Source organism: Odocoileus virginianus, chromosome 5 (assembly GCF_023699985.2).
Source record: "Odocoileus virginianus isolate 20LAN1187 ecotype Illinois chromosome 5, Ovbor_1.2, whole genome shotgun sequence".
Taxonomy (NCBI): domain Eukaryota; kingdom Metazoa; phylum Chordata; class Mammalia; order Artiodactyla; family Cervidae; genus Odocoileus; species Odocoileus virginianus.
Window position 1 is genome coordinate 42,687,949 of NC_069678.1, and position 15,773 is coordinate 42,703,721.

Sequence of the window (15,773 nt, forward strand, 5' to 3'; positions counted from 1 at the left end):
ATATATATAATTTTTTCCTATTTCTTTTTTATGTGATTATTAATTTTGAATAGTAGTCTGAATGTGAAAATTCTATTCTCTGACATTCTTGGTAGGATCTAAGGCTGTAGTACCTGCTGACTACCTTTGGCTGTAGATTGTGTGTGTGTGTGTGTTGTGTGTTGTGTATCTACTTTGATTTTGGATTGTGAGTTCAAAGTTTAGTTGGCCTTTATCTGTGAGAAAATCACAGGGTTTGATTTGAGGATATGTTTTGTATTAGTTTCTGCCTGGCATCTGATAGATGTTACCAGCTTGACACTGTCACTATAAGGTATTTTATTTAAAATTATTAAACCACACAATTAATACAGATTAAAACATGAAATCTACTGGAGGAAAAGTAGTTGATTACAAACTCTGAGGAGAAGAATCCCATACACATGCACACACAGCCCTCCCTGTTCCCCAGGAACCCAAGCCAGGAAATGCAAGCTTCCGTATTCTCACCCTGTGTCAGAGGAGACATTTTATTTTTGTCTATGCTTTCACTGAGGTTATGATCCTTTGTGGATCCTGGCTTTATATAGGAATCTAAGATATCACAAGTTGAATGGATCAAAGAACTCATCTTCTGTCTCTGTGAGGCTATTTAAAACAAAAGCCCTTTGGTCACCAAGGTATAAAAATTTCCTCAGGGTAGTCAAAGTATGCTCTCCCTTATAGCTCTGATTTTTCACTCACCATTTGACTTTTTGCACACTATTATATTCTTGTAAGTTCAGGTATTCATTGAAAGGGATGCTTGTTACATTTTATTTAGTACTTACGTCTATGTGCTCTTGTATCTTTGTCAATTTTTGGTCTAGAAGAATTTTCAAATTATCAAGTCTCCAATTTATGAAATTTTTTCTTTATAAGACAAACCATGTGTTACATTGTAAGATGCAGAGAGACCTGGATATTTTTGGAATTCATTATTTTTATCCATGTAATTCAAAACTTCCATCAGGATATATTCAGGTGCTGGTGTTTTTGTTAAACTTTGTCAACAAACAATGAGCTCCAAGTTATACATTTAGGTTTTTCTTCAACTAAGTTTTCCTAAATCCTAATTTTTATTATTGTTTCTGTTCTAGTCATCATTATCTGTTCTGAGGGAATGCTATCCATTCAATTTGTAGAGTTTCCTACTTTATCTAACATACTTTTCACCTCAAAATTTTTATCATATACATTTTCCCTACATTCTGTAAGTTTTATCAAGTTAGTTCTTTATGTCATTAATTCACCTTTTTGCAGTGATTATTTCACTCTTTACTGCTTCTAATGCAGTTTCATATTCTACAAATGCCAGGTTCATTTTCTTATAATCTTCTCTTACCATATCATTATTGTTCCTTTTCTATTTCTGCCTCTCACCCAGCTCTTCTCTCATGCTGGTCTCATTTCATCTTTTCATCTTTCACATCTTATTTTATAGAGTCCATGTGCACTTGAAATTTTTAAGAAGTCCACATTGATGCTATAATAAGTTATTATTTTAAACCCTCCCCACAAACATTTTCTAAACATAAGGTCATTCTCTTCCTCTCAAAGGCTATGAACTTATCCTTGAGCATTATCTCTTTTATAGGCTGCGCATTGTTGCATTTCTTATTTATTCATTCATGAACAATGAGAAGTCTTTCAAAACTTTACAAATGCTCCCCCCCAAAAATGTTGGATCCTCCCATCTCCTATTTGGGTATGTTAAAATCAACTTTTCAGATCTTTTAGTTGATACATATACATATTAATATTATCATTTAAATAATCCAGTAACTTTCAAAAATGGGATGGAGCCAGGACTGTATGGTTCTTTACTGGTAGTGGTGCCCACGGCATCAGGTAAGAGCCCTGTTACACCTGGAAGAAGAAAAGTCACTTTTCTCAACTTGAGATCAACAAATTTATAGTTGTCCCACTATTAACTGTTTTAGAATGAAAGAAATCAGCAGTGTTGGATCTTTCACTCCTCTCTCCCACAGTCTTTCTTTTTAAAAGCCTTATCCACTCAAGTTAATAAGGGTGAAACTATTTTTATTTCTTTTCCATGAAGGCAAGCCACTCAAAATAAAACTGCTACACTTTGGTGTCTGATCTTCAATCTAATACTGTATATTTCCAGGCAAGTACCCTTCTTTAACTCCACTGATATACTGTTTCCCCAGTACTGTGTTCTTAAATTTTCAATCTAGAAAGTATAAATCTAAAAAGGGGAATTAATCAAATGCTTTTGCTCAAATCTGTAACTTTCCTGTAATTCAAAGCATAGCAAAAAATTTTTTTTTCAGAGATTTGTCCTCAGCTACAGCAGGGCAAACAGTTTTTATTTGAGATTTTGGTATCATGATGCTAGTTATGTTCCAATAAGCACATGAACCAAAAAAATCAAAACACGGGACAGATATTCTTCACCGATAATGTAATAAAAGTGTTCAAATATGTAAAAAATGGATAACTTTTAATCATTAATTTATTGCACATGAATTTAAAAATTCATTGCTATGTTTGGGGTACCAAGGTAACAGCTGGAAACACACGGATGAACACTGCACTGTCCCTAACTTAAGAAGTTCAAAGGACGGATATTGGAAATAGATATGCAAGTACATAAATTCAGTATAATACAAGTCATTGTTTTAGTTTATAAGTTTACTTTGAGAGTACAGAGAATCATCTAACTCTAGAGAATCAATAATGGAGGCACTGAAAAGCACAGCTGGTTTTCAGAATTTTTATGATAAAAGATATAAATATGGGAAGGTAGCAAGGAATAATACATAGTATAATATAACTGGATCTGAATTTTATGAGAGTGATGCAGATAAAGTTAGAAAGGCAGGCCACTGATCTTGTATGCCCCACTAAGGAGTTTAGCCTTTATTGGGGAGACAATAAGGAGTAACTGAAAATGTTGGACTAAGAAATGGGCATATCTGCAACTTTAAAATGGCAGCATGGAAAATGGTCTGGAGAGAGATAAAATTGGAAGTTGAGACCAGTGAAGTTGTTACTGCAATAAGATTGAAAATATACAGAGTTTCTGATCTAAAGGCATTCTCAGTGTCAGTGATAATAGAGAAAATTGAGTGATTTTTGAGACATTTCTAATGTAGAACCAACAGAAATTAACGGCTGAGAGCAGATCTGGGGAGTAAGAAGCATGTTCAGAGTGACTACAAGGTTTCTATTTAAGTTCCTACATGGGAGTGGGATCATTAACAAAAATCAGAATGAATGAAACAAAGGAGCAGATCCATGGGATGGAAAGAGAAAATGCACTTCTGCACTGAACATTCAGGTAACTACTGAAGATGCTGGCATGGATGGCAGCTTTCAGAGAGAACGCAGCATTAAAAGAGGGCCAAAGATAGATTCCCAGAGAAAACTATTCCTCCCCACAAAGCTGATATTTAATAGACAAGGAAGGAGAAGAGAAGTCACTTTTTAACTAGAAAAGTACCACATACACATAAATATCACACATATATATAGCTAAAGACTGAGGTAATAGGTCTGGCACTTGCTTATTTTTACAAATAAAACCACACTTCACTTGAAATTTTTCATATTTTGAAATGGCTAAGGCATTTAACCACTTATGATATGAACAAAATTAACTGAAATTGGACAAGTCTGAAAAAGTCAGAATGTTTAGCTGTCAATATTATAGTTCCTGAGGTAGAAAAGGCTATAAAGGCAGACCAATATGATCAAGTATATCAAACTATCTGAAAAATCCATAGCTTTCTTGAAAGAAAAGTCAAGCAATAGAGAAGCAGGAACAATTTTCTTCAGCTAAAACCAACATCCAATTGTAAAACTTCTAAAACACTGTCAAAGAGAAAAACACACTGCCTGGACTCAAAGAAATCCATTATTTTAAGTATGATAACCAGGTATATTCAGTTTTGATTGATATCTAAGAAGTCCTAAGAAATGTTAACATGTTGCTTTTGTAATATCAGCCCAAATTTAACACACTACATCTAACAGAAAAATAACAGGATAATAATTACAATTAATTCTTAATATGTTGCATGTAAAAATGTTCTTTTAATGTCTAATATCACTTTATAAATAAATACCTAATAGCATTGAAGAGGTGTATATTATACAGCAGCAAGATAAAAAAAAATGTTTATTTGCAACAATAAGGTGGTCTCCAATTATGGAAGAAAAGGTTCACTTATTTTGAATTCTACCGCTATACAGCAAAAATACATCTCTCTCAGGTTCTGAATGCCAATCCAAATGTTTAAGTATAAATTATAGATGGTTATGAATAACCATATACTACCTTTCCTAATCATGCATCTGATTCAAAGGTTAACTTAATAAACATCCTCTTTTTTAGCTAAGCAAAAAGATGCTAACGAATTATGCTCTAAGCAAATATTACTCACTCTAACAACAGAGCATCTATTTTTAGCTGCAGGTTTGGCTTAAAGTGAACAGCTTTTACCCTCTGATAAACTGCAGTATATACTATAGTATATTTTCTCAAAAAACATTTTTTAGAAATGTTTAGGAAAAAATAAATCATGTTAAAAAACAAAAAAGAAATTATCCCCAAAGTACTTATTCTAACAAGTTATTTTGCCAAAAATCATCCTAAAAATTTTAACCAAGCCTCCAAAACCAAAAGGCATATATTTATTTCATCACTAAATCCCTATTTCTCAATGAATTACAGTTAAAAGCAACCAATAAATCAATAAAATTTTGGCAACATCTTATTCAAGATTGAGTATTTTTTATATAACCAAAAGGAAATTGATAAAAATTAATATTAGAATAACAAAGCCAATAAATGGAAAGTTTAATTATTTTCAAGATTAGATACTAAAAAAAAATTCCTTTTACCATAGTGGATCTTTTACTCACTAATTTATAACACAATTAATAACATATTAATGAATATAATAAACCATAAGATAGACTACAAACTGATTCCTGGTATTGACTATTAATAGTGGTATTAATTGTTCACAGTTCTTAATGGATTTAAAAGGCAAATTACTATAAGCCCTAAAAGCAAAAGCATCAAGAGAAAATGTAACTCACTGTAGCTCTGGCTTTACAATTACCCCTCTAAAAAACATTTTTTTTCCCCTTACAGTTAAATATTTTTTAAAAATACAAAGTTACAGAGTCTCAGAGAGCATACTTACCACTCATGATGAAAATCAACCTTTCCAAAACATATTGCTCAAAACAACAATCCAACAGCAAAGGGAGTTATGCTAATCTCTAGAGGTAGAAGAACCGATGGTGTAAACACATACACTAGAGCATGCAGCACAGAGAAAATGAAAAGAGCTTTCTTTTGTTTTAAAAAGAAAAGCCTCTAGAAGCAAAGCTTAACTGTTCAGTGCGAGATATCACTAGTAAACATGAGATTAATGCCAAAGATGTGTATAACTAGATTTGATTTCTTTCAAGCTATTCTAGCCTCCTTCATATACCACTAGAACAACTCAAAATGGCAGGGAGAAAATGTTCGAACCAGGATGTATAAGATGTTCTCAATTATATCAGCATGAGTTGTTACCACGGCAACATTAGACCAGAATTATCGGTTCACTTGTAACCAAGGAGTAGCTTTTCTAAAGCTTTAATCAACCAAGACAAATAAAATCCCTTTTATTTTAGAGCCACATGATTTAAAAATTACAACGTTTCTTAAATTTAAGCACTCCTCCACCCTTTTTACATTTCAAAGATTTTTTTAAATTGCTGTTTTCTTCAAATACTCACACAATCCCATGTTGAACCTGGCAAGGAACAAACAGCAGAATGATTGCACCTAAACGTCTTTCAATTACACCAGCTCTTACTGCTAGCTGTGGACCTCACTGATATTAAAATGCTGTGTGCTGTTGCTAGTGACTATTGGCGATGAATCTTATTGCCCAGATCGCTGATAGCTTTCATTTTTCATGAGCCAGAAAGCTATACTGCAGCACAAATGTTAACCATTTAAACATTCTGTATTATGGAAAAGACAAAATATAATATATATATCTTCACTATTAAAGGAAAATTGTAAAGCAACTTATTTATAAACTTCCATTAAATTCAGCATCAGAGTCAGATGCTGCTTATGTGGTTTTCAAAAGAGGAGAGTACACAAAAAAGTTACTGAAAATTACTGTTGAAGTATAAAATCCCTTACATTAAACAGGATTAAGATAACAGATTGTACAGCAAGGTGGATGGTATGGTTAAAAACTGTTCTGATTTCCAGAGACTGAAAATTTGTACCAAAATGGTGCAAAGGATCTATAGAATGGTTCCTTTTTAAGTGAACATGCCATTTTAAAAGTTGCCAGGGAGACAGGACTTCCAGTGATGACAGAATAGGTAAGTAAGCAAATCTTCTAAGCAATAATTATGAAGTTGGACAAAATTATCCAAAGCAATAACTTCACGGTCCTGGACACCTAATAATCACAAACAACAATCTGAGAAGCATTTCTTCATGAAAAGCTGCTAAATTCTGCAGGAGGACGGTGGAAGTCTGTGGTGTTCTTATTTAGTGCTGCTCCTGTTCCTCCACAGCTCAGTCAGAGCAGGGTGTGGCTCCATGACAAGCAGGAGCTTTATTGCCAGAGACGGTTGACATGATTTGGAGAAGAAGCCAAAAAAACCCATATAAGTGATTCTGTCTATTAAAAAAAAAAAAAAAAGCAAACTGTAGGGAATGAACAGGGAAAGTATCCAGCTTTGCTAGTCTGAAATTGTGGCCTTAGTAGGGGTGACGAGTAGACAGATGGTCTAGCAGAAAACTGAATATAAAAAAACATAAATGAGAGAGGCAAAGAAGGCCCAGATAAGCTCTTCGTATATCCCAGGTTGGCAAGGAAACTATTCCATAGGAGAGATCCGAGAGGGCCCAAAGGGAAGTCTAAGCTGATACAGACTTGAAAGTACACTAACCTAAGCTTTAAAACTCACTGCATAAGACTTGAAAACTGCCTGAACATTGAATATGCTCTTCAACACACAAACAGCCCCATCAGCATAGACTGGATCACAGTATTTGTGCACAACCTCTGATTAATCACTGAATAATAACTAAGCTATGCAGACACAGTGTAATCCTTAGTACAGAAATCAGCAGCCAGACAACATGGCGGAAACAGTCCATAGATTAAAACCAAGAAAGATATTAAAACAAAACAGTATAAATAAAAACAATCCTCAAGTAAGAAAAAACAATCAGAGTGCAGAGCTGCTATGAAATATTATTTTAAAAAGTCAAAATTTTGACAAAAACCTTATGTAACCCATAATGAAGGAAAAAGAAAATGTCTCTGAATGGGTGCAGATATAGGATTTAGCAGATAAGACTTCAAAACAGCTATTATGTCAAAAGAATAAAAGGAAATTTTTTTGAAGAATTAAAGGAAAATATGATGGCAATGACACAACAAAGAGAATTGCAATGTAGAAAGGGAAACTATTTAAATTATAAAAATTATAGACTTAGAAAGTACAATAACTCAAACTTTAAAACTCACTCCTTAAGCCCACGAGCAGATTGAGGTCAAAAGACTCAGACTCAGAGTCAGAAGTTGAAGATAAATCAATAGAAGTCATCCAGTCTGAAGAATACAGAGAACAAAAAAATATGGAAAAAAAAAAAATGAACAGAGTCTCAGAACCCTGTAGGATATAAAGGGTATCAGCATACATGTAATAAGAAGCTTACAAGGAGAGAGACAAAGGGCAAAGAAAAAATATTTGCAGAAATAATGGTTGACAATGTCCCAGTCTGTTGAAAAACATTAACCTTTAATTCAACAAGTTCAACCAATGCCAAGTTTGGTAAGCACAAAGAAATTCATACAGAGACACCTCATATTCAAGTTGTTAAAAGACAAAGACAAAGAAAATATCTTGAAAGCAGCAAGATAAAATGACTAATCATATTCAAGGGAAAAGCAATATGATTAATGATGACTTCTTCACAAAAATAAGAGAGGTCGGAAGGCAGTGGAATACATATTCAAGGTGCTAAAAGAAAAAAACTTTTTACAATTCTCTATTCAGTAACACTAGTCTACAAAAACAAAGGTGAAATAAAGATATTTCCAGATAAACAACAACTGAAGATACGTGTTATTAGCAGAAATACTTAAGGAAGTTGTCCCAGATGAAAGGAGAAGACACTGGACAATACTCAAATTGACAGGAAGAAATAAAGAGTACTAGAAATGGTAAATATATAAGTAAAAAACTATATAAACACATTTATCTTTCTTGTCTTAATTTCTTAAAAGATCTTACAATTGTATGAAGCAATCACTGTAACACTGCATTTCTAGGTTCATAAAAATATAAATGCAACATGTGAAAATAATAACGCAAAGTTGGAGAAGGAATGGAGCTATACTGGATCAAGGTAACTATATTTTACTAGAATAAGTCAATACTATAGCTCCACAAAATGGAGCTATATTGCATCAAAGTAGCTATATTTTATTTGGAGAAGGAAATGATAACCCACTCCAGTATTCTTGCCTGGAGAATCCGATGGACAGAGGAGCTTGGCAGGCTACAGTCTATGGGGTCATAAGAGCTGGACACGACTGAGCGACTAAGCATAGCACACAGCTATATTTTACTAGAATTAAGTCAATATTTTACTAGAATTAGTCACATACAATATTGGAGAAGAAATGGAGCTATATTGCATCAAAGTAGCTACATTTTACTAGAATTAAGCCAAGTAAGTAGATTCTAATAAGACAAAATGCATAATTTGACCCCTAAATCAACTATTAAGAAAATGTCTTTTTAAAATATAGTTTAAAAATCAAAGAGGAATTAAAATGGCCTCCTACAAGTATCTGTTTAACCCAAAAGAAGGAAGAGAGGAACAACAATACAAAAAGCCTAAGACATGTAGAAAACAAACAACACAATGGAAGATGTAAGTCCAACCATATCAATAACTACATTAAATGTGAATGGAATAAACAGATCAAAGGCAAAAATTATCAGACTGTATAAATAACATATATATGCTGTCTACAATGGTCACACTAGATTTTAATATAAAACCAGGATGAAGGTAGGAGAGAAAAAGATATACCATATAAAGAGTAACCATAAGATAGATGGAATACCTGTATCAGTATCAGACAAAATAGACTTCAAGATAAGAAATATTACTAAAGTAAAAAAAAAAAAAAGGAAATTTCATAATAAAGGGCTAATAATTCTGGGAGATTTAACAATTAAAAAGGTATATGCACTGAAAAGAGTCTCCAAAATGCTGAAACAAAAATGACAGAATTGAAAGGAGAACTGAGTAATTCAACAATTACAGTTGAAAATTTCAACATTCTCTCAATAATTCATGGAAAAAAGAGAATCAATTACAAATAATGTAATTAAAATGACATTTGTAAAACACAGCATCTAACATCAGCAGAATACATTCTTTTCAGGTAGACATGAAAATTCAACATTTAATCATATGCTAAGCAATATAACAAATCTCAAAATAATTGGAAAGGAAAATATGATCTTTTATTATAGCAGAATTAAATTAGGAATCAACAACAGAGAGTAACTTTGGAAATACCAACATTGGATTTAAATAACAAAGAAATATTAAAGGAAATAAAAAATACATACACACATATATATGTATATATATATATGTTTGGAATTAGAAAATATTTTGAACTGAATGGAAAAAACCTACAAGAAATCAACATGCTTAGGATGTAGATAAAGCATGGCTTAAAAGGAAATTCACAACTTTAAGCCCCTGTATTAAAAAAAAAGAAAGGTCTCAAATCAACTTAATTTAAGCTTCCACTTTAAGAAATTTAGAATGAGCAAATTAAACCAAAGCCAAAAAGATTACACCAGAATTCAATGAAATGGAACAAAAAAACAATAGAGAAAATGAAGAGACCAAAAATCTTACTGATAAACTTTTACCTAGACTGACCCAAATAAAGACAAAAGAAAACAAGACAAAATACTTAATTACCAAAGTCAGGAATAAAAAGATGACATCACCACTGATGCCAGAGAAATTAAAAGGATTATAAGAGGATACTATAAACAACTCCATCAAACTATATAATTTAGACAAACTGAACAAATTCACAGAAAGAAACAAATTACCAAAACTAACTCAAGAAGAAATAGAAAATATAAAAATACCCAGAAACAAATAAAAATACTGTCAGTAATTAAAATTTTTCCCACAAAGAAAAGCTCAGGTCTAGAGGCTTTACTGGGGAATTCTATGAAACATTCAGAGCTATAATACCAACCTGACACAAACTTTTTAGAATATAAAGGAGAATCTAAAACCTCCCAACTTACTCTAAGAGACCTGATGCCCAAACTAGACAAAGATCAAAAGAAAAATACTTAAAAAGATATTGATTCTTCCAATCCATGAACACAGTATATTTCTCCATCTGTTTGTGTCCTCTTTGATTTCTTTCATCAGTGTTTTATAGTTTTCTATGTATAGGTCTTTTGTTTCTTTAGGTAGATATACTCCTAAGTATTTTATTCTTTTTGTTGCAATGGTGAATGGTATTGTTTCCTTAATTTCTCTGTTTTCTCATTGTTAGTGTATAGGAATGCAAGGGATTTCTGTGTGTTAATTTTATATCCTGCAACTTTACTGTATTCATTGATTAGCTCAGGCCTGGTACACTGCGAAGACCCAGAGGGATCGGGTGGAGAGGGAGGTGGGAGGGGAGACCGGGATGGGGAATACATGTAAATCCATGGCTAATTCATTTCAATGTATGACAAAAACCACTGCAATGATGTAAAGTAATTAGCCTCCAACTAATAAAAATAAATGGAAAAAAAAAGATATTGAAAAAAAAGATAATAAAGGTATACAAATAGACAAGGAAGAAAGAAAACTGTCTTTTTTGTGGATAACATGAGTCTATAAGTATAAAATTCTTTAGCCTCTATAAAGAACTAATAAACAAGGTAATCAATATCACAGGATATAATATATAAAAATCAATAACATTTTAATATACTAGGAACAAATAATCCAAAAATGAAATTAAAAGAACAATGACATTCACAATGGTATTAACAGAAAAAAACTATTCAGGAATCCCTTTAACATGACTTGTTCACTAAAAAATAAAAAAGAAAACATTTCACAGAAATTAAAGAACTTCTAAATAAATAGAGAGTTATTTCATTTTCATGGGTTGTAAGACTCAGTATTTTTAAGAGAGGATTCTCCACAAATTAATCCACAGATTGAATGAAATGTCTATGAAAATCCCAGCAGGTCTTTAGTAACTGACAGGCTGACATTAAAATTTATATGCAAATATAAAGGACCCAGAATGGACAAAAAATTTTGGAAAAACAAAGCTTGAGGACCTACACTTCTTGATTTCAAAACATTCTTTAAAATTACAGTAACCAAGACAGTGATATCAGCATAGCACAGATACATATTGATCACTTGGAAAACATTGAAAATTCAAAAGTGAATCCCTCTGTTTATGGTCAATTGACTTTTGAAAAAAGGTACCAAGATGACTAATGGAGAAAAAAGTATTTTAAACAAATGATGTAAAAATTGGATATCTATATGAGTAAAAAAAAGAAAAATAAAAACAAAACCCAAACTCCACTCCATACCTCACACCATATACAAAACAACTCAAAAAATGAATTTCCAAATGAAAGCATAGAAAAAATATCCCTATTACCTTGGGTCAGATAAAGATTTCTTAATATTTGATAACAACAGTACCATCAAGAGAAAACATTATAAACTGGACTTCATTAAAACTACAAACTTAGTTTTCCGCTGATGCCCTAGTGGTTAAGAATCTGCATTGCAATGCAGGGGCTGTGGATTCGATCCTGGGTCAGGGAACTGCATCCCACATGCCTCAGAGCAACTAAGCCTGTGCACCACGAGAGAGTCCATGTACCACAACAGAAGATCCTGCATGCCACAACTAAGAACCCAGCAGCCAAATAGATAAATATATAAATTTTTTAAAAAAAGAAGTTAAGACATGCCACCAATGAGGAGAAAACAACTGCAAGTTATCTATTGGGCAAAGAACTTGTGTTCAGAATTAATAAAGAACTTTAAAGACTTGAAAATAGGAAAAAATACCCTCAATTGGGCAACAGATTTGAAAACATATTTTTCCAAAGTAGATACACGAATGGTTTATAAGAACATGAAAAAATGCTCATTATCATGAATCATTAGAGAAATACAAACTGAAACCATAATTAACTGCTAATTCACACACAATAGAATGGCTAAAATAAAAATGACTGATGATAACAAGTGTTATTAATAATAATGTGAAGAAACTGTGACCCTCCTAACATTGTTGATGGGAGTATGAAATATTAAGCTCCTTAGAAAAATAATTCAGAATCTTCTTAAAAAGATAAACATAAACTTACCAAATAACCCAGTAATGCTTCTCCTAGATATCAACACAAGAGGAATGAAAGCATATGTCCACACAGTCTTGCATGAAGATAGATACAGCAACATTATCCAAATAAACCCCAAACTGAAAACAGTCCTAATGTTCATCAGTGCTGAACACATAAACAGAAATGTTATATCCATACAACATAGTATCTTAAATAAAAAGGAACCAACTATTGATATATTCCATAACATGGATGAACCTCAAAAGCATTATTACAAGTTCAAGAAACCAGAAACAATAGATTATATATACTGCCTAATTCCATTTTTATAAAACAGTCAGAAGAGGAAATCCATGAAAGTGAAAGTCGCTCAGTTGTGTCTGACTCTTTGGGACCCCATGGACTACACAGTCCATGGAATTCTCCAGGCCAGAACACTGGAGTGGATAGCCCTTCCCTTCTCCAGGGGATCTTCTAACCCAGGGATCAAACCCACGTCTCTCACATTGCAGGCAGATTCCTTACCAGCTGAGCCACAAGGGAAGCCCAAGAATACTGGAAGGGGTAAACTATCCCTTCTCCAGCAGATCTTCCTGACCTAGGAATTGAAGTAGGGTCTCCTGCATTGCAGGTGGATTCTTAACCAACTGAGCTATGAGGGAAGCCCATGATCAGTGTTTGTCTGAGGCTGAGCTGAAAGTGCGATTGACTGCAAAAGAGTACAAAAGAACTGTTGGCAGTAATGAAAATGTTCAAAAGCTGAATTGTAATGATGGCTGCACAACTGTATAAGTTTACTAATAAACTCTTAAAATGAGTGAGTCTTATGGCATGTAAATTATATTTCTATATTTTTAAAAAAAGTTGTCAAGTGCTTCTGTACCTAAGTAGAGACAGTCTGAAGCAGATCTACTTTGCTATGAGAAGAATCTCTTCAGTGGAGAATTTATTTACTTAAATTTAAGGCTGGTTGGCATCCATTACCTTGGGAGAATGACCTAACAAAACCCTTTGGAGCTTGGTAAAGGCTGTTCCTCTCAATACCCTACGGTAAAGAGAGCTAAGGAAAGAGAAGGAAGGTAAACAGGTCTGCATTAAAAATATAACAGGAATTTGAAAAGGAGGGTTTAAAACCCAGACCCCATTCTTTCTAAGGTTCAGAATTATCAGAAATTCTTCCATCAATTTTAGTGACAGTATCTGTGGCCCATGAGTAAGAAGGCACACTAAAAAAGCTTTATCAAAGAAGAAAGGAGTATCTGGTGATTTAGGCTCACATTATGGACCCTGTAGGCCACATTAAAGTGCCTATGGAGGACAGGAAGGTAAAACAACACAAGTAGTGAAATAGTGAAGGCTAGAGCAAATAAGACAGTATACATCCTGACTCAAGAGAACAGTTTTCAGCACTGCCCATTTGTTCTCATATGGGAACAAGAGGGACTGAAATCAGTTTTTCAAACGATTCAAGAATATCAAAGTCCAGGTATTCATCTAAAATATCTTATTTTAAATCAACATTTTATATTTATATAAAAAATGGTGTCACATTCAATTATTTTAAAATGCCATGAGGACTAAACAAACAAATCTGTGAGCTACATCTGGGTCAGACAACCAGTTTGCTATCCCTGGAAAGATGTTCAGGAAGGGAAGACAGACTTTAGTATGTGTAGGGATGAGTCAAAAGCACCTTCTCACACATTCAACCTGGCATGAAGCCAGGATGACTAAGCATGTAAGTATAAATTAAAGTATATAAAATTAAATAAGTATAAAGTATACCCAGAAACTAAATCTGGGTATAAGCCTTGAATGAATATAACACTGCAAGGGGGTGATGATCCTTCCATTAAGAGTCAGTGTCTCAAACAGATGGCTAATAAACACATGGAAAGATCCTCAACTTCGCTCATTAGTCAGTTCAGTCCAGTTCAGTTTAGTCGCTCAGTTGCGTCCCACTCTTTGCGACCCCATGAATCACTGCATGCCAGGTCTCCCTGTCCATCACAAACTTCCGGAGTTTACTCAAACTCATGCCCATCGAGTCGGTGATGCCATCCAGCCATCTCATCCTCTGTTGTCCCCTTCTCCTCCTCAGGGTCTTTTCCAATGAGTCAACTCTTCGCATCAGGTGGCCAAAGTATTGGAGTTTCAGCTTCAGCATCAGTCCTTCTAATGAATACCCAGGACTTATCTCCTTTAGGATGGACTGGTTGGATCTCCTTGCAGTCCAAGGGACTCTCAAGTGTCTTCTCCAACACCACAGTTCAAAACCATCAATTTTTCTGCACTCAGCTTTCTTCACAGTCCAACTCTCATACCCATACATGACCACTGGAAAAACCATAGCCTTGACCAGACAGACCTTTGTTGACAAAGTAATGTCTCTGCTTTATAATATGCTATCTAGGTTGGTCATAACTTTCCTTCCAAGGAGTAAGTGCAAATCAAAACTACAATGAGATACCACCTCAAACCAGTCAGAACGTCTACAAATAAATGCTGGAGAGGATGCAAAGAAAAGGGAACACTTGCATGTCTGGTGGGAATGTAAACTGAAACAGCCACTATGGAAGATGGTATGGAGATTCCTTAAAAAGCTAGGAATAAAACCACCATATGACCCAGCAATCCCACTCCTAGGCTTATACCCTGAGGAAACCAAAATTGAAAAAGACACATATACCCCAGTGTTCATTGCAGCACTATTTACAACAGCTAGAACACGGAAGCAACCTAGATGTCCATTGACAGATGAATGGATAAAAAGGCTGTGGTACATATATAACTCAGCCATCAAAAGGAACACATATGAGTCAGTTCTAACGAGGTGGATGAACCTACAGCCTATTACACAGAGTGAAGTAAGTCAGAAAGAGAAAGATAAATATCGTATACTGACATATATATGGAATCTAGAAAGATGGTACTGATGAACCTATTTGCAGGGCAGCTATGGAGATACAAACATACAGAACAGACTTCTGGACCCGGGGGGGGGGGGGTGGGGTGGGGAAGAACAGAGTGGGATGAATGGAGAAAGTAGCATGGAAACATACACTCTACCATATGTAAAATAGATAACCAGTGGGAATTTGCTGTATGACTCAGGGAAATCAAACTGGGGCTCTATGACAACCTAGAGGCATGGAATGGAATGGGAAGTGAGAAGGAGTTTCAAGAGGAAGGGGACATATGTATACCTATGGCTGATTCATGTTGATGTATGGCAGAAACCAACATAATATTGTAAAGCAATTATCCTTCAATGAAAAATACATAAAATAAAGAAAAAATTAGTATCTCATTAATTA

The 15,773-nt window shown here is 34.0% G+C and overlaps 1 protein-coding gene across 11 annotated transcripts in view; it reads right to left on the bottom strand.

Moving 5' to 3' along the window:
• Window positions 1-15,773, bottom strand: part of PRKACB (protein kinase cAMP-activated catalytic subunit beta) — a 152,377-nt gene that overhangs the window by 59,646 nt on the left and 76,958 nt on the right. For 3 of the 11 annotated variants that reach the window (XM_070467828.1, XM_020891277.2, XM_020891274.2), the window contains exon 1: window positions 5,199-5,527. The exons of 4 other annotated variants lie outside the window; for them this stretch is intronic. In XM_070467828.1, the coding sequence (XP_070323929.1) occupies window positions 5,199-5,205 (7 nt within the window). In that variant the 5' untranslated portion in view covers window positions 5,206-5,527. Of the gene's footprint in view, window positions 1-5,198; window positions 5,528-5,784; window positions 5,902-15,773 lie in introns of those variants that run through there. 4 more of the 11 variants (XM_020891273.2, XM_020891276.2, XM_020891278.2 and 1 more) reach the window with 4 other exon arrangements.